This window comes from Psammomys obesus, unplaced genomic scaffold, assembly GCF_907164565.1.
Source record: "Psammomys obesus unplaced genomic scaffold, mPsaObe1.curated_primary_1811, whole genome shotgun sequence".
Classification (NCBI taxonomy): Eukaryota; Metazoa; Chordata; class Mammalia; order Rodentia; family Muridae; genus Psammomys; species Psammomys obesus.
This window is the reverse complement of record NW_026586383.1, coordinates 4,367,427-4,389,088: the sequence shown is the minus strand read 5'-3', so window position 1 is coordinate 4,389,088 and position 21,662 is coordinate 4,367,427. Positions and strand designations below refer to the sequence as shown.

Here is a 21,662-nt window from a genome sequence, read left to right as displayed (position 1 = left end):
TGTGTGTGTGTTTGGTCTATGAAATAGAACGAGGAGTACCAAGCTGGCCAGGTCGCTCAGAAGAGCAACTAATAAGAGGGCTATGAATCATGACACGGATGTCGTAGAGCTGCTTTCCTGAAGGAGTCACCCTCTACAGGAGGCGTCGCTGCAGAATTGTGAAAAAGAGACCTCCAGAGAAGTGCTGAAATCCAGTCCATCCGCAGAGCCAGTGATGCAACTTTAGGCGAATGACTGGACCACTCTGAGCCTCAGATTCCCCACTGCAGATATGGGTCAACTACACCCACTTTGCAGAATTTCTCTGAGGGTTAGATAAAATTATGTGTAAAGATATGTTTCCTTTCCCGCCCATCCTATCCCAGCGCCCAAAACAGAGCCAGGAGGATCAGGAGTTCACAGTTATTCTCTACAACACAGTGAAGCTGTGTTGGAAGCTGTCTGGGCTACGTGAGACCCTGACATGTGAAAGCAAACAGACAAGCAAAGAACAAAAGCAAAAACACATCCCTTCTTGCAGGGGGGAGGAACCCAGATCTTTGCTGAGTACAGGGAATAAGGGAACCCAAAGACCCTCTGTGCTTGGCCTCACACAACGCACCTGTGGCCCCTGTGCTGTGGAGCAAACCATTTCCACAGATGGAGATACATAAGAACAGTCATGTGTGAAGCTCAGCCCCACTAAGCATCCAGCAAACTATTCAGGGACTCCACAGTGCTCTGGTTTAGCAGAAGGCACTGTGGCCTCTCTCCAGGTCTTGCTGAATGATTGCCATCTGTCAGTCACAGCAGCACAGTCTACAGCAGCCCTTCTCCCTGCCAGTCATCGCCACCATTCTCCCCAGAAACAAGACACTAGTACACTTATTTGCCTAGCTACAATCAAGGGAGACCCCTGCTCTCTGTGTCTGCCTCCTGACTATGCTGGGGACTCTAACTGGTTCCTCTAGTTATACATACTCCAGGTAAAAGAAAGGTTTGAACTCAAGTTGCTTGTCACCCAGTAATTAGCCTAATGCTATCATATTGCTCAGGGCAGGGTCTTACAAGTCAGGTCCAGAGGCACATCCCAAGGCAGCCTTGTATGGGAGACCAGGAACGGAAGGAAGTTAGTTGCCTTTAAGCAAATGGCTCAGTCAGTAGAGTAGTTGCCAGGCAAGTGTGAAGCTCTGTGTTGTGGTCCTCAGAGCCCAGATAAAAAAACCAGATGTGGCAGCCTACACCTGTCACCCCAAGATGGGAAGCAGAGACAGGTGGATCCCTGGAAGCTCACTGGCCAGCTGACCAGCTTAGCTTAACCGTCCCAGCCAAGTCCCAATAAGAAATCCTGTCTCAAACAGAAGGCCTCTGAGGAGTAACCCCCAAGGATGTCCTCTGCACCTCACACACATGTGCAACACACACACACAGAGGGGGTGAGATCGTCAGCTTTACAAACTCACAGGCAACAGGAACTCTAGAACGATCCTATAAAGCAGTTTACCCCGTCTGCCAGGAACTCTTCAAGAATGCATCAGTGTACTGTACTTCCACACACCTTTTGTTGGTTTCGTGTCGGATGCGGTCCCTTGCTGCCTTTAAGTTTCTGGGGTTCCTCGCCTCTTTGCAAACAGTTCATTGCCTATAAACAAACATCTGAATATTTGCAGATGCCCAGGGCACAGAACACGCCAATTAATTTTTCCCAAAGCAGAAGTCCTCGGTAAGCAAAAATCCGCTCTGGAAATTGCTTGTTTTGAGAGTTCCTTTGGCTAGAGCCTTCACGTGAGGCACATGGCTATATAATTGTTGCTTCTGGTTCTCCTGTCCAACATTTGATGTGCTTCTGGCTGCACTGTGGACGCATCTCCGCCCTTCCTTGGGTGTGGTCAGCATAGCGAGGGCAAGTCCTTTTGCTCACCCAGCACCTCAGACAGAGGAATCCAAACGTGGGCGCCTAATGGGCATTAATGAGCGAAAGGTGTTGGCATCAGGACAGCCAGTTGAGCTTTGTTTCAAGTCCTTCCTCCTGGCAGAACTTAGACTTGGCAGCACCACTGACAGAGCTTTCAAGACTGGTCCACTGACATTCAGCAAGGCCCAGAAACATGCGCACAGTGTTTTAAGCAGCTGCAGACTTCCAGCTTTACTCAAGAAAGCTTCTGGTTTTGTTCTATGGGACTTCCTGTTGCATTCTGAGCTGCTCGGGGCGCGGCGTTGTTCTGTGGAACTTCCGACTGCATTCTGTGGGGCTCCTGCTCAGCTCAGCTCTGCGTTTCTTCCTACACCTTCAGTTCTGAGAACTTCCGGTTGCATTCTGGGGAACTTCCGGCTTCTTCCTGTCGAACTTCCCCGTTCTGTTCTATGGCGCTTTTCTCGCTGCCCTTGCCAAGTTTACTGGCCTCCTTCTGGAAACCAGGGTCTTTCTCACTTGGACCTCGTTGGGAGACTCCTCGTTGGGAGTTCATCCGTGGGTCACCATCTGCTTGTGACTGTCCTGCTTCTTTGTTAGGCCCTTGCAAGCTGTGTGCCAGAAAAACTTGAACTTCCCTCAGTATACCTCCATTATTGTCTGCCCTGAGGCTCCTGGTGGGGGAAAAAACAGTCGGTACCCTCCTTTCACTTATTGGAAATGTCTGTATCATATATGTGTACTGTAGAGGAATTTGAATTCAGAACATGGCTGCTCTGGCAAGAGGTTACATCCAAAGACCTTCTAGGGTGTGTGATCCAGCGGAAATCAAAGATGTCTTTAATCCGGGAGGCAGGCAAGCAGCTCTGAGTTCAAGGCCAGCCTGGTATGGAGCATGTAAAGAAAAGCTTAGGTCCAGCTGAGATGGTATATGCCTTTAGTCCCACACAATGTAGGTAAAGTTAGTTTGTAGAAGGAAGCACCCATGTTTGAAAGTGATGTCTAATTGAATGGCAGAAACAGATTGACACCACAGGTGATACAGATAGAGAGAGGAGGGAGTTTTACCAGGACAATAATAGAGAAACAGGTTGTAGAAAGAGAGAGCTCAGGTGAAGACAGAAGGAGCCAGGAGATTAGAGCACATTGCTGGAGTTAGTTTGAGGCCAACCAGAGCAATTCAGGGCCAAGAGAGAAGCCTGATAGAATAAGCCAGCTGGGAGAGGAGTTTGAGCCAGAATCGCTGAGTTGAACCAGCCAGCAGAGTTCAGAAGCAACTAGAGACTTAAGCATTTTACCTCATAAAATGTGTGGTGCATTCAGAGTCTTGGTGCCTAGCCTAGGATGGCCTCTCTGTCCTCCTGCCTCTGCTGACTCCTAAGTGATAGGATTGCAAGTATGTGACACCATGCCCAGGCCTAGGGATTGAACCTAGAGCTTCCACATGCTAGGCGGGTGCTGTCACCGAGTCTCATCCCAAATCCCCTTCCCTATCTGTAACAGTAGAATGTTCACTAATGGGTTGTCTCCAAACCTCCCTCTTCACCAAAGAGTTCAGGTAATGTTCATTGAAGAGGAGGAATGGGGTGGGGTTGGAGGGAAGGCCTCACTGATTTCCACATAGAAGGCATGTCCCTCTGGCTGTGTCAGCAGCTAGAGCTTCCTGTTTGCAGGACTCTGTCTCTTCTATAATTTCCTCCTCTATCCTGTCATTCTTTGCTTACTTGAATCTGAACAAGCCTTGAAAGCAATGTAAATATTTGCTCCCGGAAAACTGTGCCCTAGCACAGGCTGATCTCGGCACTCTCCTCCTGGGCAAGGTTGGTCCTGGCTCATTTGTATCCTAGTGGGGCCACCTACCCCTGCTGAACCCCACTCTCTTGGTGATGTATTCCTTCAGGGAAGAGGCTGTGTCTTACTTTCTGAGCGGTGTCTTTCTGAGACACACCTTAGTTAACACCTTTGAGCCTCTGAATGTAGATAAGTACTTATGTATTATATTAATGTCTATGAGTGCTCTATCTGCATGTACACCTGCATGCCAGAAGAGGGCATTATAGATGGTTGTGAGCCACCATGTGGTTGCTGGGAATTGGACTCAGGACCTCTAAAAGAGGACAGACAGTGCTCATAACTGCTGAGCCATCTCTCCAGTCCCCCTTAAGCCATATCTGACCTCAGGAAAAAAATTAAAACTATATTTTCACTTTTAACCAACACGTAGTCATTATAAATAGCTATGTACTACGGTGTAACATTTCACCACATAAATATGCTGTGCAATCCAGATCAAGGGTACTAGCATATATCACCTTAGATGGCTGTTACTTCTCTGATGGGAAAATCCAAAAATCCTGTCTCCTAGTTCCTTGACTATATTGAAGAAATTGTCAGTCGCAGTTCCTGAGTTCCTGTGCTACAGAAGGTCAGACAATATTCCTGCTGTACTCCTGACCCACACAGCCACCTTCCCTCTACCCCTCCCCTGTATGCTTTGCAGGCTTTGGTAGCGGCTGTTACTTTCTTGGCTTCCACGAGACCCTCTTTTTAGCTTCCACGTTAAGTGAGATGATGCAGCATTTGTCTTTCTTTCACTTAATGAACGTGTTAATTTTACTTAATGCATCTCCAGTGCCAGCTCTGCTCTCACAAACGCTAGAGTTTCATTCTTCTTTGTGTCAAATAATATCCCGTTGTGTATATATGGTACATTTTCCATCCATCTGTTGAGACACTTATGTTGTCTGCAGCTCTTAACTGTTGTGAATGGTGCTTCAATAAGCATGGGAGTACAGGTGTCTCTCTGACACTGACTTCATTTCTTTTGCAGATATACCCAGTACTGTGTGTGTGTGTGTGTGTGTGTGTGTGTGTGTGTGTGAATATGAATGTGGAGGCCATAAATCAACCTTGGATAGTGTTTCTTATTTTTCATTCCTACCTCCTTATTTATTTATTTATTCATTTGTTTGTTATTTATTTAAAATATGTAGTTTCTTTCAAGACAGGGTTTTTCTGTGTAGCCTCAGCTGTCCTTGAGCTCACAGAGATCTGCCTGCCACTTCCTCCCAAGCATTGGAATTAAAGACATTTACCACCACCATCTGGCTATATTTATTTTGAGGCCTGGAGAGAGCTCAGCTGTTAAGAGTACTGGCTGTTCTTCCGGAGGACACAGGTTCAATTCCCAGCACCCAAATAGCAGCTCGCAACTGTCTGTAATTCCAGTTCCAGAGGACCCAACACTTTAATACAAACATACATGCAAGCAAAACATCAATGGATATAAAATTAAAGCATTAAGAAAGGACATTTATTTTGCTTTATATATGTATATGTGTGCTTGCCTGCGTAAGTTCATGTGTACCACATATATTCAAGAGTCTGTGGATGCCAGAAGAGTGAGTTGGGTCCCCTGGGTCTAGATGCACAGGGGTTTGTGAGCCTTCATGTGGGTGCTGAGAATCAAACCCAAGTCCTCTGCAAGAGCAGATCAACATGTTCTCTTACCCACTGAGCCATCTCTCCAGCTCCAATCCACCCCACCCCCAATCTTGTGCATAAGACAGTGAGCTGAGGGGCATGTGTCTCTCACTACCCTGGAACTCTCCAAGTAGGCTGGACTGGCTGGCCAGCAAGCCCCGGTATCTGCCTCTACCTCTCCAACTCTGGGATTACATGTATGTGCCGCCTTTTGTCTGCTCTTGTCTCCTAGCTTTTGTCTACGATTTCCTCCTGGTTGAACTCAGTCCACAGTTGGATGTGGGTTGTATTCTCTTATCACATCATATCAAGAAGTACACAATGTCCACTGGGTTTCATGGGCTTCTCTCCTGCAGTTATAAAATTCAAGCGGGAAGTGGGGGAGGAAATAGCAGTTTCTGGGGAGGGTCTTTGGGATGATATAAATGGTCTTTTCTCATCCTACTTGCACCCAAGAATCCTAACATCCTTTGATGATTTTTTGCTTGTTTGTTTGCTGTTTGTTTGTTTTCAAGACAGAGTTTCTCTGTGTAGCCTTGGCTGGCTTGGACTCGCTTTGTAGAGCAGGCTGGCCTCCTACTCACAGAGATCCGCCTGCGTCTGCCTCCCAGAGTGCTGGGATTACAGGCGTGTGCCACTGCCTGGCCCACTGCTGATTCTTGCCTGAACTAGCCATACTTAATTTAAAAGTAATAGAATAACTAAAAGAAATAAATGACAGGTGAACCTATAAAGACAACCTTATAAATGAGACTGTGCCATGGTCTTCTCTTAGCTAGTAGGCAGAAGCCACAAACTGTCCTCTAAATTACTTAAGCTGCTGTTGACTTCTAGGCACTCTGAGCCCATGAGACGGCTGTGTCTTATTTGCTTGTTGGATAATATGTCCATGTAAGTCTCCTGGGATCCCCCTGCCACTTTGCTGCTCTTTGACCAGCTCACCTGGCACTTGTGCCAATGAGGATGGCTGGAGACTGTCGTGATAGCTTATCTTTTGTTTGAAATTTTTAATTTAAAATAGACTTTTTTTAAAATTTTAATTATGTATATGGGGATGGAGGAGTTCCTGTGAGTGTTGATGCCTTGGAGGCCAGAGGCATCCATCCCCTGGATCTGGAGTTACTGGCCATTGTGAACCCTCTGATATAGAGGTTGGGAGCCAAACTTGAGAGGTCTTTACAAGAGCAGCAAGCGAGCTCTCTCTCTAGGCCCAGATGAAGTTAGAATTGTTGTTTTGTTTTGAGACAGCAGCTTACTGTGTGATTCTGGCTAACCTAGAATTCACTGTGTAGCTATGTAGACCAGGTTAGCCTGAAACGAATATAAATCTGCCTGCCTGTGCTTCCTGAGTAAGACTGAAGATGTGAACCACCACACTTGACTGTTTTAGCTCTGTATTCATATTTGGGGTGGGGCCGTCCTACCACTTGTGTTTAGAGGTCGGGGAACAACCTGCAGGTATCAGCTCTCTCCTTCCATTGTGTGGGTCCCAGCCGTGGTGACAAATGCCTTAATCTAGCAAGCCATCTGGCTGGCTCCCAGGATGTCCCCATCTTCCTGCCTTCTTCTTCAAGTTTGTATTCCTGCAGGTCTCAGCTCTAAGTTCTGTTCCACATGAAGTCCTCAGGGAAGAGCTTCTTAAGTTTGCAGAGAACACAGTAGACGAGAAATTTAGCTGAGACGGACTGAAGTGATTTATCATCATGTCTTGTGTTTAGATCAGGAGATGGCCATAACTCCGTGAGCCTCCTTCCATGTAAAGGAGATGTTTGTTTCTCCTGTTTGAATCTGGGCTGGCCTTTGCCAGTAGAATCTGCCCGTGTGTTTGGTTTGGTTTTGAAGATGCTATATATCTTGAGGGTCTGGGCCTGAAGTCCCTGCTCGAGATAGTTCATCTTCAGGTTATCTTGGCTGGATTTAGAATCACCTAACAGACACACCTCTGGATGTATCTGAGGAAAAATCTACAGGGAAGTTTAAAAGACTCACCCTGAATGTGGGTGGCACTATACCTCAGGCTGGAGACCAGGACAGAGGAAAATGAAGAAAGCCAACTGAGTACCACCACTGCTTCCTGCCTGTGGGTACCGTGTGGCCAGCTGCCCCACGCTCCTGCCATCACACCTCCCCTGCCATGGCGGACTGCATCCCTTCTCAGACCATGAGCCACAGCGAGGCCTCCCTTCTTTAAGTCGCTCTTCTCAGGGACTTCGCTTTTGCCCCTCTTGGTAGCCAGCAGCTTCAGGGCCCACCATGCTCTAAGAGAGTCCAGCTTCATGGAAAAGTGAGCCAGGTGAGAACTCCGTAGCGTGTATGGGAGGGACACCTTTAGAACCACCTCGCCCAGCCAGTTGCCAGCTGTAAGCATGTCTCCAACCCCACAGGGAGCTGAAGAACCTGCCTGCCAAGCCTAGCTGCAATTCATAGCCAACAGTTTCCTGAGCAAATAAAATGGTGATTTTAAGCTACTGATGTTCAGAATACTTTTTACACTAAAATAGATAACCCAACCACATACGTATGCATTCCCACTACAGAAAATCAGTGTAGTTGATTGGGACCTTGCTCACGGTACTTGTGTCATGCACTGTAGGTGTGCATTTATTGGGCCTGGGAAGATGGTTGGTGGAGAAGAGAACCTGCTGCATAAGCCCTGAGGATCTGAGTTCAAATCCCCAGCCCTCATATAAAAAGCTGAGTGTGTCCACAACTTTGTCTCTAACTCCAGTGCTGTCAAAGGTAGATGCAGGGGGATCACAGGGGGCTTGCTGGATGCCAGCAAACCTCAGGACCGGTGGGAAACCCTGTCTCAAGAGAGTGAAACAGAGAGTGACACAGAAGAGCACTGAATGTCTTCTTCTGGCCTGGTACGCTCCCAGAGACATTCACCCCCTGCACACATTCACACAGCCCACACACATGCACACACACTCTACACATACATGCACATACATGCTACACATTCATCCATCCCACATATATGCACACACACACTCCATGAACACATCCCACATACATGAATACACGCTCCCCTCACACCCCACATACACGCACACACACACATCTACACACTCCACATACATGCACACACACACATCTACACACTCCACATACATGCACACACACAGAGAAAATGGCATATGTATTTATTTTGCTTTTGTTTTTATTTTATTTTTTGACTTTTCTTGCTCTCCGTGGCTGAGCCTTCTCTCCGGCCACTTATTGTACTTTCCTAATGCAAAGAAAAGTCAGAACTCTGAAAGGCCTCTGGCCCTAAGGTTTGTGGTAGGGAGTGTCCTTTGTATCATGACTAGAATTGCCAAGCCCTCCTGTCTTAGGTGTTGACTGTGTGTGCCAAGTGGTGCCTTACACTGCCCGGATGTCGGAGTCTCTCCTCCCCAGCAGCATTAATTGCTTCTCTGAGTATGTGTTTTCTGCAGGGCTTATTTCTAAACAGCTTCCTGACTCTGTCCTCAGTGGTCTACAGTGGAGCTTAAATTTTTGAATTTCTAAGGCTGGAGAAACGGCTCAGTGGCTCAGTTAAGGGCACTGGCTGCTCTGTCAGAGGGCCTGGATTCCATTCCCAGCAACCACACGACAGCTCACAATGATCTGTAACCCCAGTTCCAGGAGCTGTGACAGCCTCATGCAGATAGACACGCAGGCAAAACACCAAGGCACAAGAAACATAAGCAAGCAGAGGTGCGGTGGTGCACATCCTTAACCGCAGCCCTTTGGAGGCAGAGGTGGGCCTCTGCATTTCAGGCTAGCCTGGACTACATAGGAAAACCAAAAATAAAAAAAAGAACTGACTCCTTCTATTAGTTTGCTATTTGTGCTTTCTTTCCTGCTCTGCAGTGGGATACACCTTCTGACCACTTTCAAAACCTCTTCTGCCTTCACTTTGAATTCAGAGCTGCATTTTGACAGGAGTATTTCCTCCTCAGTTGGTGGGTTCAGACTAAATGTTTACTGTCAGTCTTCAAAACGCAGGAGGGGGGACAGGCACAGGGAAGCGGATAATTTTGGCCACGTGTCCACCATCCATCAAAGCTCTTACCTTCTTCTGGCTTGAAACCCAGTCGTACCACTGAGGACCAGTAAAGCAGAAGCAGTGACTTCACGCCACCTACACAGGCGCCCAGGGTTCAGCGCAGCACCCATTTGACCGGCAATGAGATGTCCACCCCCTCCTCCCCGACCCCAGGAAAGCACAGCCAGCTTGTCATAAACTTCACTTTGCACAGACGGCCCCTGTCCAGTTTGTTTGAAACAAGTCGGTGGGTTCCCCCCCCCCCCAAGGCTAATGAGGACGGTCACAATGACACATCCTGACCCAGCACCGCGAACATCTCCCCACCTTCCTTCTTCCTCTCCACGCTCCAGCTAGTCCTGGAAGCGTCTCGCTCTCACAGCCCAGCGGTTAAGTTGGTTCCTCAAATTGTTCCCGACAGGAGGGGCAGGAAGCAGCGGCTTTAGCGGCGGAGGGGGCGAGGATTGGCCAAGCGGCCTCGCTCTGATCCCGGGTCTAAGGTCCGGTTGGGTCACGGTTCCAGCCTCCCCCATCCGCCTGGCTGTCTGAGTCCCGGAGCCGCCACGTCCCTGGAGGCCTGGGTTTCCTTAAGAGGCCCTGCTGCCAGTCCGGCCAGGTGGGAGGAAGCAGGTCCCAGACTGGTGGCCCGAGGTGGGCGGGGCCTGACCGCGGCCAGAGCGACCAGGGGTGCGACCGGGAGGTGCCGCCCTCCCGGGGCGATCCCGTGCGCGCCCCTACACCCCCGAGAGCTCGCGGTGGCCCGAGACAGGTGCAGTGACCGCGCGGCGGCGCCCCCGAGGGGAGGTCCCCGAGTGCCCGCCCCCCACCCGCCTCGTCCACGCTCCTCCCCTCCCTCCCCTCCCCTCCCCCGCTGTCCGCGGCCACCGGTTGCCGGCGATCCCGCTCCGGGGTCCCCGCTCAGGACCGGAGCGCGCGCGACGACGACGAGTGGGGGACACTCGCAGGCCTGAGCCCGGAGGCCTCCCCGTTGCGCCCACCTCCCACAGCCGCGATTCCCTGGTCCTGGCCCGCGACCCTGAGCCCGGGGACTCTCTGGGGTGGGGGTAGGGTCCCCGGGGACCCGGGCCAGCTCCCGGAGCGACGATGGAGGAGCAGCAGCGCGCGCGCTCGCACACGGTCACCACCACCGCCAGCTCGTTCGCGGAGAACTTCTCCACCACCAGCAGCAGCTTCGCCTACGACCGGGAGTTCCTCCGCACCGCGCCGGGGCTCCTGATCGTGGCCGAGATCGTGAGTGCCGGGCCGGGCCGGGCCGGGCGGAGGGAGGCAGGTGGACCCGGCTGGCTCGCGCGTCCCCGGCTCCGCCCACCGAGCCGGCCCGGGTCTCCCCGCGGGCTCCGGGAGCGCTCCTGAGCTCAGCCGCGACTTCTTTGTAAAGCGCAGAACTCACAGCCGTGTTCTTTCGCCTCGGGCTCTCGTGGGGACCGGCGCTCGGGACCCGCAGGATGTGTGCTGGGGGAGGCAGTCTTCGCGCCCACAGTTTGCCCAGCCTGCAGTGTTCTTTCGGGGATGGTGGCCTATCCCGAGGGCCAGATACTTAGGGGCGCGGAATACCTAGGGCCTCCCTCACCTGATCTCCACGTGCGTCGGTCCCCGAAAACAAAGCTTTTCTCAAACTGCCCCCTCCACAGTGCTGGGCCGGACCCCAGAGTTTCGCGTGCTAGGCGGACGCTCTACCACCGATCCGTATCTCGGTTTTAACATTTTCCCCTATTATTAGTTATGAAAGAGAGAACTTTCTGTCTCCGTGATTATCTTCCCGTAGTCAAGTTGAGTCAAGAAAGTTCCCCCGAATAAACTCCGAGGGTGTCAGCCTCTTTGAGAACCGAGCGCGTCCCGGTGGGGGCTGGGCGCGTGCCTGGGAGGGGGCAGGGCGCGCACATGCTCGCCCTTGGAAGCCAGGCCTTCCGCCTGGAGTTCTGTTGACCACTGCTGGCGGCCACTGTCTATTGTCTTCGCCTTCTGCCTGGGTGTCCTGAGGAAGCCCTGGGCGGGTGGTCCCCGAAACGCCCCCCTGTGAAGGTGGTTGCCAGGAAGCTCGTTTTACACGTGAGGAAACTGAGGCCCAGAGAGGGCAAGGGGTAAAGCTCCGCCGCGGTGGTGGAGCGGAGATTCAACCCAAGCCTGCCTTTTTCTTGTTCTCTGCTCCTACCTGCTACGGAGATTGCACCTACGCAGCCTAACGGGGTCGGACCCACGGAAGCTTCGGAGACTGATGATCCAGCCCAGATGAAAGCTGAACAGTCGGGCGGGGGTTGATGGTGGTTTAGAAGCGGCTGAGGCCTCTCGGGTAGCGATATTAAGCAATCGCTGTATGGATCCTGGGAGCTGGCTCGCTCCACGGTCTCAGATCCACCCCAGCTTCCATAAAGTGTTGGGAAAGTGTTGGTTTAGCTCATCTCCCAAGTGGTTGGCCCAGCCAGCCCTGAGGCTGTCTGGAACCCTCACAAATGGCCGAAAGTATTAGAGTCACAGTGCAGGCCCGGCCTGGCCTTAAAGAGCTCCACAAATATTTGCTGTGTGCGTGAGGGAGTTGGCAGGCTCTCCCGCCTCAGCAAACAGACGCTCAAGTGACTGCCCTGGGCCTTGGGCGCGGTGGCTTGGACCACCACCACCACGTGTTTTCTGGTGTGCGGTCCACGTGCTCTCTGTCACACATCTTCCCAGAAAACGAAAAGAGCAAAAGAAGAAGCGTAAAGCGCCTGCAGTCGCGTCGCTAGACACAAGTGCTGACGGGTTGGCGTGGGCCTCCTGAGGCTGCAGCGAGCCTTCTGAGAAAGGTGGGAAACCCCGTGGATAAATCCTCCCGTGCAGTTGTTTTTCGATACATGTGTGCGCGTGCGCACGTGTGGCTACGCTCTCTCAGCCAGGCACGGTGGAGGCTGGGGAGAGGCATGAAGACACTTTACTGTATTCCCCTCCTTCTTTCCTTGGGATGTCCGTCGGTCTCTCCTTCCACCGTGTGGGTCCCCGGGGTTTGGAGCAGGTTGTCGGGTTTGGTGGCAAACACCTTTATTCGCTGAGCCGTCTTACCAGCCCTCCCTCTCATCTTCTGAGGCTCAATCTCGCTGAACCTGGGCTCCTCTGGGCTCCACCTGGCTCGAACACTAACATTACAGGCGTGAACCACCACACCCAGATTTTTACATGGGTGTTGGGGGTCCAAACACAGGTCTTTATGTTTTTTCTTTGTTTGTTTTTGAGACAGGGTTTTTGCTGGGGGCGGCCACTGTCTGTTGTCTTTGCCTTCGGCCAGGGTGTCCTGAGGAAGCAAAGTGCTGGACTCTCTTTGTAGACCAGACTGGCCTAGAACTCACAGTGATCCACCTGCCTCTGCCTCCCTGAGTGCCGGGATTAAAGGTGTGCCCCATCATTCCCTGCTAGGTCTTTATGTTTTTCAGCAGGTACTAGAGGTAGCCACATTCAGATCTCTTGGAGCTCTGAATTATATTTTTATTTTATTCTGTTTGTTTATTTGGCCGGCATGAGTGTGGAGGTTAGAGGACAGCATGAGGGAGTCAGTTCTTTCTATTATGCTGGTTTCCAGGATTGAAGGGCCTTGCCAGCGAGCACTCTACCACCGAGCTGCCTTGATGTCTCTGAATAACATGTTTGTAGTACTGTCTCTTGAAGTTTGTTGCTCATTTTAGACACTGTGCATTGCCTTTCCACCCCAAAAGACAAAGCTTTTTCAGGCTGTGGTAGTTTGAGTATGTTCAAATAATAATTTGAATAATATAGTCTCAGATATTTGAAAACTTGATCCTCAGTTGCTGGCACTGTTGGAGTCTTAGGTTTGGCTTTGTTGGAGGAAGTATGTCACTGGAGGTGAGCACATTCCCAATGCACTCTTTCCGTTTCTGTTTGTGGCTTAAGATGGGAGCCCTCAGCTACCTGCTTCTGATGCCTTTGGTCTGCCATGTGGACTCTAACCTTCTGGAACCATAAGCCTAATTAAACTCCTCTATCAGTTGCCTTGACCATGGTGAATTAGCACAGCAATAGAAAAACGAACCATCTGAAGCTCAGCCCTGCCTGTGTTCCACCGTAGCCATCAGGTGGTCTGGGTTAACCAGTAGCCAGTTGACCTAAGATATGGTGAACACCTCACAACCGAGCTGCAGAGTAACTTAAGTGGAAACAGAGGCTGGAGGATCAGGAGTTCAAGGTCATCCCTGGTTACATAACAAGCTCTAGGCTAGCCTGTGCAGCCTAGAGAGACTGCACATTCGAGATGCTGAGCATCACCTTAAGTGACACACCGTGTGAGGACCTGAGTTCAGGTTCCCAGACCCACTGAAAAGCCAGACATGGTAGAGTGTATCTGTAGTCACGGCTCTCCTGCATGAGGCAGGAGGAGGACACTCCCCAGGCCTTCTCAGGCCAGCTAGCCTGTGTACACGCAGCCTCAAACAACAAAGACACCTGCCTCAAACAGACTGGCAGGCAAAGCGGGGTCCCTGGACCCACACTCAGGAACACACAGGCAAGCATTCACACACCACACATGCTCCCTCTCCCCTCTCCGTGCCCGTGCATAGTTTTGATTGTGTGTGTTCGTCTGTCTATGTCTATGTCTGTGTCTCTGCGGAGGCCAGAAGAGGGCATTGGATCCTCTGGGACCGGAGTTACACATTTCTGTGAACCACCTGGTTTGGGTACTGGGGAACGAACTTGGTACCTTTGGAAGAGCAGTGAGTGCTCTAACCTCTGAGCCATCGCTCCAGTTCCCTCTGTTTTATTCTAAGGACCTTATTTGTTCATGAGTTAGCTTCTGGGTCAAGATAAGGGTACCTGGGGCTGTTGTATGAACATCATGAAATAGGGTGATTATCAGCAGGTGGAGGAATGGGGGGGTGTTTCTGACTTCTGCTGTCCCATTTCTTAAGACATACCTGCATCCCCTTGCTACTTTCATTGCAAGAAATGACTTCCGTTTGAACCGTTAAAAATGAAACAATAGAGAGCAAATCCCATTTCCCTGTATCTGTCATTCAAATTCCATGCCTGGCCTTCCGGGTGCAGGGGTGTGGCTGTAGCCCAACCGGCTAACACTCAAGGCTGTGCCATGGTAACTCTATGTTGAAACCAAATTATGGGGGTTTCTTTCCTTTTACAGTTTTATTACAAGCTGGTAACAGCCCAGTACTTGACCTGGGAATTGTAGGATGTTACAATCTTGCAACGATTACAAGCGCTTGAAACAGAATCAAAGTGATTGCAACAATCCCAGTTAATTGAACCCTTCCTGTTATTGGTGACTTTCAGATGAACTATGGCATCCGGGTAGTAACGTGAAGTCCCCTCTTATTTACTTAACTGTCACAAGCAAACTTAGCTGAGGCCATACAGATCCGGTGGACTGAGGGCTGGGATCTAAATCACCATCTTGTCAGCTCCTTTTCAAAGAGTGAGAGCGTAGTTTCCATTTCCCAGAAGTCTTTGGAAGTGGGGGGGGGGGCAGTGAGAAAAAAAGAGACTTTAAAAGCATGAACTGTTGCCCCACCCAGCGCTTCCCCACAGGCAAAGTGCCCTTCCGCCTCTAGAAGAGGAGAGCGTCTAGAAGCTGTGTTTGGGGTGGGGCAGGGGTGCTGCTGCTTGGCTCGTGCCCCACGCAGGCTAGGGATGCTAAGCATCTTGAAATTCGAGGGACAATTCCAGCACAAAGAGCTGCCATGGGCCGGCCTCCCCATCACCGGCTCAGAACTCTCGGCGGACCACTTTCGGGGTACCTTGTTCTGGAATTTCTCGAGATCTGTGCTACTTGTCACTAATTTTTAAAAACGTAGCTCTGCTTGTTCCTTGCCGGGGCTGTGGCGGTTAATGGATTGTCCACTTGACAAGATCTAAGCACCTGGGAAACAAGTTTTTGGGCGCGTGTGTCGTGGGGGGTGGGGCTCCCAAATGGGACACCCTAAGCACCCATTTCATGGGCTGGGGTCCTCAGCCGAGTAGAAGGAGAAAGCGGCCTGCACACCAGCATTTGTGTCCTGCTCCTGCAGCTTCTGCTTCTGCAGCCCCCTGCTTCTGCTGTGCATCCTGCACGGATGGCTGCAATGTCACCAGCTGCCTCATGCTCCTCTCCCAGGATGCACTGTACCCTAGAGCTGTGAGCCGAATGAAACTCTTCCTTTGTTGCTTAATTCCTTTAGTGGCAATGAAGAAAGCAGCTAATGTGGTGACCGTAGTGGCCATCCAAACTCCATACTGTTGATTCCCACATTCACCATCTCCTGCTGCCACCCAAGAGGCTGCCCGGAGCTGTCCCTCATGGGCTGCTGTTTTGTCCACTGAGCCCACCAGGAAGAGACGGAGTGAGGGTCTGGGCACCCTCTCCATCTGCTGTCTTCCCTGGCATCAATCGCTGTTCACTCGGCCTGCTTCCCGCTGCCAGCCACCACCGATCTCTGTTTTCTCCCACCAGCTTTCCTAGCAACACCGGTATCCAGCTCTGTTCAGATTACCCAATCTGAACAGGTTCTCTCCTTCCTTTCTTCCTTCCTGTCTTCCTTCTTTCTATATGGAACCCTTCACAGATTTCCATGTCATTCTTGCTTAGGGTCTATGCGACTCTTCTCTGTATCAGTCCAGTGTGCCCTTCATAAGAGGTGCCTGTGTGAGCATGGGGAGGGATTATTTACCTGATCAAGGGCAGCTTAAACCAGGGGCGACACCACTATCAAACAGGACTCCACTCTTCAGCAGCTGTAACTACCTACAGCTCCTTAGGGAAGGGTGGGGCCTTTGAGCCCCTCCGAGGACTGGACTCGTGAAGGAATGATGATGGGCCTGGTCTTGGCCATGTGTTAAGCAAATAGTCACAGCTGTGGGTGACTACAATAGCCATGTCACATCCAGGAGACATTTCACAGCTCTCTTCCCTATTCTCCAGCTCTTACATCTTTCTGCCCCCTCTTCTGCTGCTGCCCGAGCCTTGGGAAGGATGGTGTAGATTCCCACGTGGGGCTGAGCCCCCAGCTGGTCACTTCTCACGAGCTCTGAGCAGGTGTGAGTCTGCACTACCCATCACTGCAAACGGAGGGTTCCCCACCCAGGCTGAGAACATTGCTAATCTGTGGGTATAAATAGAAATATTTAGAAAGTATGATACCATGCCCATTTAGCAAAGTAACGATAGAAAGCGCTCCCCTCCCCCCAGGCACTATGTCCACCCTAGCCATGATTTTGTGACCTGGTTTATAGTACCAGGCACGAATTCCTAGTTTTATTGAGATATGACTCGTTTGTAAAGTTGACCTTTTATAAGATGTGCACTGCAGGAGATTTTAGATGATTATGGGTTTGGACAGAGTGTCCCCATTAGCTAATTAGGACCTCACCTCATTAAAGAGCACTGGACCTGCTGGCAGTCACTCCCCATTCTTCCCAGTCACCTGCCTATGGGAAAATAGCCAACCTACTTTGTCTTTGTGGATTTGCCTGCTCTGCACATCACACATAAATGGAATCCTGCGTCACATGGCCCTCACTCTTCGGTGGAAGTCACTTAGCTTCATGTTTCCAAGAGTCATCCACGTAGTCCACGAAATGCTTGTTGCAGGAACGTGAGGGTCTGAGTTCAATCCCCAGCACCACATGAAAAGCCGAGTGAGGTGGTATGCACCGTAACCCCAGCGCTAGTGGGCATGGACGGAGACAAGCAGATCGCTAAGCTCATTCACAAGCTCCGGGTCTAAGGAGAGACCCGGCCTCAAAAAACAAAGGGTGTGGAGCAATAGAAGAGGACATCTGAAGTCAGCCTCTGGCTTCTCCACATGGTGTACCTATGTGTACCTGACACTTATATGCATACCACACACACAGACACATACACCAACTGAGGTCAAAAGACACCTTCTCGCTGTAGAGGATGTGACTATTTGATTATTTTTGTAGCCAAGTGCTATTCCATCTCATTGATGTATACATGATTTTGTTTATCCATTGGGTTGGCAGACATTTGGGCTGCTCCCTTGTTTTGATTATTATGAATGATACTATTGTGAGCCTTAGTGGACAAACTTCTGCCAAAGACACGTTCTTTTTTTATTCTTTTGGGCATTTAGCTAAGAAAATGGAATCACATAAGGTGACTCAGGCTAATGTCTTGAGGCTTCAATAGACTGTTCTCAAAGCAGCTGGACAGTTTGGTATCCCATGAAGGATATGAGGGTTTCATTTCTCACCAGGATGTATGTACTTCGGTTCTTTCCTTCCTGTTGGGTATGAGCAGATTTACCAGAGTGGGTTTTGGTTTGCTTTTCCATGGTGACCAAAAACCCTAAGCAAATTTCCTCTGTCTTTTTGTCATTTGTATATATTTTTTGAGAAATGTCTATTTAAATTCTTTGCTAATTTAAACAGTAATTTGCTTGTGTGTGTGTGTGAGTGTGAATGTGTGGGTGTGTGTGTTGGTGTGGGGAGTGTGTATGGAGGCTGGAGGGTGTGGGGGGATTTAATCCAGTAACGTGGCTACTCTGGCTGGAATACAGACAGGCCCTTCCTACACACCTTTAATCCCAGACAATGAAGGTAAAGTTAGTTGGTAGAAGGAAGCAGCCATGTTTGAAAGTGATGTCTAATTGGGAGGCAGACAAAGTGAATCAGAGAAAGATTTGACAGAATAGGGTGCCCAACTCTCATGAGAATAGCAGGGGAAAGAGGGGCCACTCAAAGATGAGCAGCCTAGAGGGAGAGAGGGAGAAGACAGCTTTTCTGGGAGAGTTTTACAGAGACAGGTTGAAGAGAAAACAAGCTAGACACGGGTGAAGACGGAATAAGCCAGAGGATGAGACGAAGCCAGACAATTAGGACAAGTTGCTAGAGTTAGTTTGAGGCCAAGCAGAGCAATTCATTCAGAGTAAAAGAGAAGCCAGATTGAATCAGTCAATTTAGAGAGGAGTTTGAGCCAGAACAGCTGAGTTGAACCAGCCAGTCAGAATTCAGAAAGAACAAGAAAGGGTGAGCTTATTCAGCAGTAAGTTTCAGAAGCTGAAAACATTCTAGGCCTAAATAAGATAGTATGGAGACTGGAGGCTTCCAGGACAATGGCCTAGGTTAGCAGACAGAGGTAGTAGGCCTCAGAAACGACAATTACCTCAGGAGAATAAAAGATACTTTCTCGAGAGGACAACTTTTAATGTCCAGCATAGCTTGAGATAGAGTCTTTCTTTGCTCTGAAGTTTGCGTAACAGGTGAGCCTGGCTGGCCACTGATTGCAGGGGTCCTTCTGCTCTGCCCACCCACCCCCATCTCTGAGATTATATGCAAGCATTGCCACGGTCCTTGTTTTATTTTCCTTCTAAAGATAAGCCCTCGTGCTTGCAAAGCGTGACTGAGCTTTTTCTCCAGGCCTGGTTTGCTTTTTTTATCATCCCCGATTCTCTCTGATTCCTGCTGTAAATTCCTCAACAGATCTACGCCTTGAAAACTTTTCTCCTGTGCTCAGCTGATTTTTTTCACTTTCCATCATAGTGTTCTTTAACACGCACTGCTTGTTTTGATGAAGCCCAGTTTTTTCCTTTTTTTTTTAATTGTTATAGATTTATTGATTTTGTATCTTGTATGTATGAGTGTTTTGCCTGCTTGTATGTGTGTGTTCCATGTGTATGCATAGTGCCTGCACAGATTAGAAGAGGTGTCAGATTCCTTGGAACTAGAGTTAGAGGTGGTTTGAGCCACCAAGCCAAGTAGGTGCTGGGAACTGAATCTGGGTCTTCTGAAAGAGCGGCCAATGCTGTTAACCACTGGGCCATCTCTCCAGATACTGGTTTTTACTTTTGTTGTGTGTGTATTTTGTCGTTTCTAGGAAAGCCTAATTAAGTCATAGGCATTCCTGTGTTTATTCCCTCTGTTAATTTTATGCTTCTAGGTCTTACATTTATGTCTGTGGTTCATTTTGATTTTTTTAATATAGTATGAAGTAAAGATTTCACCTCAGTTTTTTTGTTTTTTCTTATGCAGCCGTCCACTTGCTCCAGTGTCACTTGCGGACACGTCGCCTGCCTGGGCACAGACTGAGCATCTATCTAATGAGCTTAGCGGACGGGACATATATGTGTGTGTTTGCTTATTTATTGGAGACGGTGCCTTTTGTATCCCAGGTTGGCCAAGAGCGATCCAGGTCTTGAGGGCTGGCATTACTGGGGTGTACGCCACAACCTGGGTCACGTGGTGCTGTGGATTGAACCCCGGCACACTAGGCAAGCAGCCTACAGACTGAGCTCCAGCCCAGCCTTTCTTTGTTTCTGAGATGAAGTTTCTCCCTGTAGCCCCAGGCTTCAGCTTTCCATCTTCCTGCCTCAGCCTCCCAAACACTGGGATTCAATACCACTTCACCTAGCAGGTCATCGCATGAAAGAATATTAAAGGTTAAAAACTACAGCAAGAGTCCGGCGGTGGCGGCGGCGGCGGTACACGCCTTTAATCAGGAGACAGAGGCCGTCAGATCTCTGAGTGCCAGGCCAACCTGGTCTACAGAGTGAGTTCCCAGCACAGCCAGGGCTACATGCTGATGGGGGATGGAGGGGAAAGGGGAGAAGGAGGGAGACAAGAGGCCTCTCTCTCGCAAGCGGTGCTGTGTATTTTATGCTCCGTTTATTTAGACTTTGTAAAAGATTAATAGAATGACTTAGCTACAGTTGTGAATGGTGTGGCTTTGCAGCCACAGTGGAGAGATTACATCAGCTTCCATTACTGTAAGGCTTGAGTCAAAGAAAAGCCTGAAAAGCCACGGGGTGGTTGATTTTCCAGAGGTCTGAACTTACTGACCTGTGCCGAGAGACAGGCCCACCTCCAGCCTCGTTTCTTAATCTCACCTGCCCCTTCCTTCCCATATCCCAAAATCTAATTATAAGAGGTTCCGCCTTCTAGGGGAAAAATAATTCAGAGGAGAAAGATCGCTGTGTTTATTTAAAGTCTGCCTTGTTTCCAGAAACAGCTAGAGGCAGCGCAGAATTCTTAACACTGACGCTTTAAAGGCTGCAACACAAAGTCCCTATCAGCGTCTGAGATCACTGTAGAGAAGAAGTCTTTCTTGGAAGTACTAGCTTTGCGCAGTCTTCACGGGGCTCCTAGAGCCAGACGCCTGAGAGGCAGCTCCTGGGTGGCCATCACTGAAACTACAAGCCAAGAAGGGCGATGCTGATCTTATCAGCTCTCAGCCCCAGGTTTACCTCAGAGGGAAACAGAGTGTGCTGTGCCCCCTGGCTCACAAAGCAAAGGCCCTGGAGTTGGAGATGTTTGCGGATATGTGCAGTGGCCATAGTCCACCGGGGTGTGCAGTGATGGCTCAGTGGCTCAGAGAGCGTGCTGTGCAAGCATGAAGATCAGAGTTCAAATCCCCAAGGCCTACATAAAGAGCCGGCTCCTGTAACCCCGGTCTGTGGGGTTATAGAAGGGGGTGGGGCAGAGACAAGGAGGATCACTGGGGCTTGCTGGCCACCAGTTAGCTCCAGGTTCAGCCAGAGACGCTGTCTCAGGGGAAGAAAGCAGAGCGTGGTGGAGCAGGACAGCCTGTACTCCTCTGGCCTCGGCGCCCCTCCCTGGATGTGGGCACACTCATAAAACACACTTGTGCCCCATCCTTGGAACTTCTATTTAAGGGTCTTTAAGCCTGATAGGACTTTCCAGTGGATGGTTGGTTGGCTTTCTCTCTCTCCCTCCCTCTTTCCCTCCCTCCCTCCCTCTTTCCCTCCCTCCCTCCCTCCCTCCCTCCCTCCCTCCCTTCCTTTCTTTCATATTTCACATCGTGAGCTAATGTTCACACTGCCTGCAAAGCTAATGCTGGATTTCTGTTCCTCAATGCTCTATTATGTGATTACGTTGAACTAACAAAAGGTGGGCGGAGAGCAAGGCTGGGCTGATGGCACTGGCACCGGCAAAGCTGAGGGACTGGTAGTCTGGGAAACAGTTTAGGTGGGAGTTGCTGCTTGTGTTCTGTGTTTCCCATTTCCAAAAGCCCCGGGATTGGCTGCTTGTGCAAATGAGAAGTGGGGTGGTGTCTTCCCAGGTTCCTCCTTCTCTCCAACCCTCTCACCTTTCTACTTTGTGAGACAGATCTCAGGTAGCATAGACTGACCTTGAACACCTGACCTTCTCTCCTTCATCTCCCAATTTCTGGGTTTATACAACCTCTGGCTCAATGCCTCCTCCTTTTAACAACTGTAATGATGCAGAGCATTAAAACGTGTGTGTGTGTGTGTGTGTGTGTGTGTGTGTGTGTGTGTGTGTGTG

The 21,662-nt window shown here is 50.0% G+C and overlaps 1 protein-coding gene across 1 annotated transcript in view; it reads left to right on the top strand.

The window, feature by feature from the left end:
- Window positions 1-10,259: 10,259 nt before the first annotated feature.
- Cmtm8 (CKLF like MARVEL transmembrane domain containing 8) overlaps window positions 10,260-21,662 on the top strand; it is a 46,439-nt gene continuing 35,036 nt past the window's right edge. Inside the window, exon 1 of the mRNA XM_055601620.1 lies at window positions 10,260-10,658. Coding sequence (XP_055457595.1) covers window positions 10,512-10,658 — 147 coding nt within the window. The 5' untranslated portion in view covers window positions 10,260-10,511. The remainder of the gene's footprint in view (window positions 10,659-21,662) is intronic.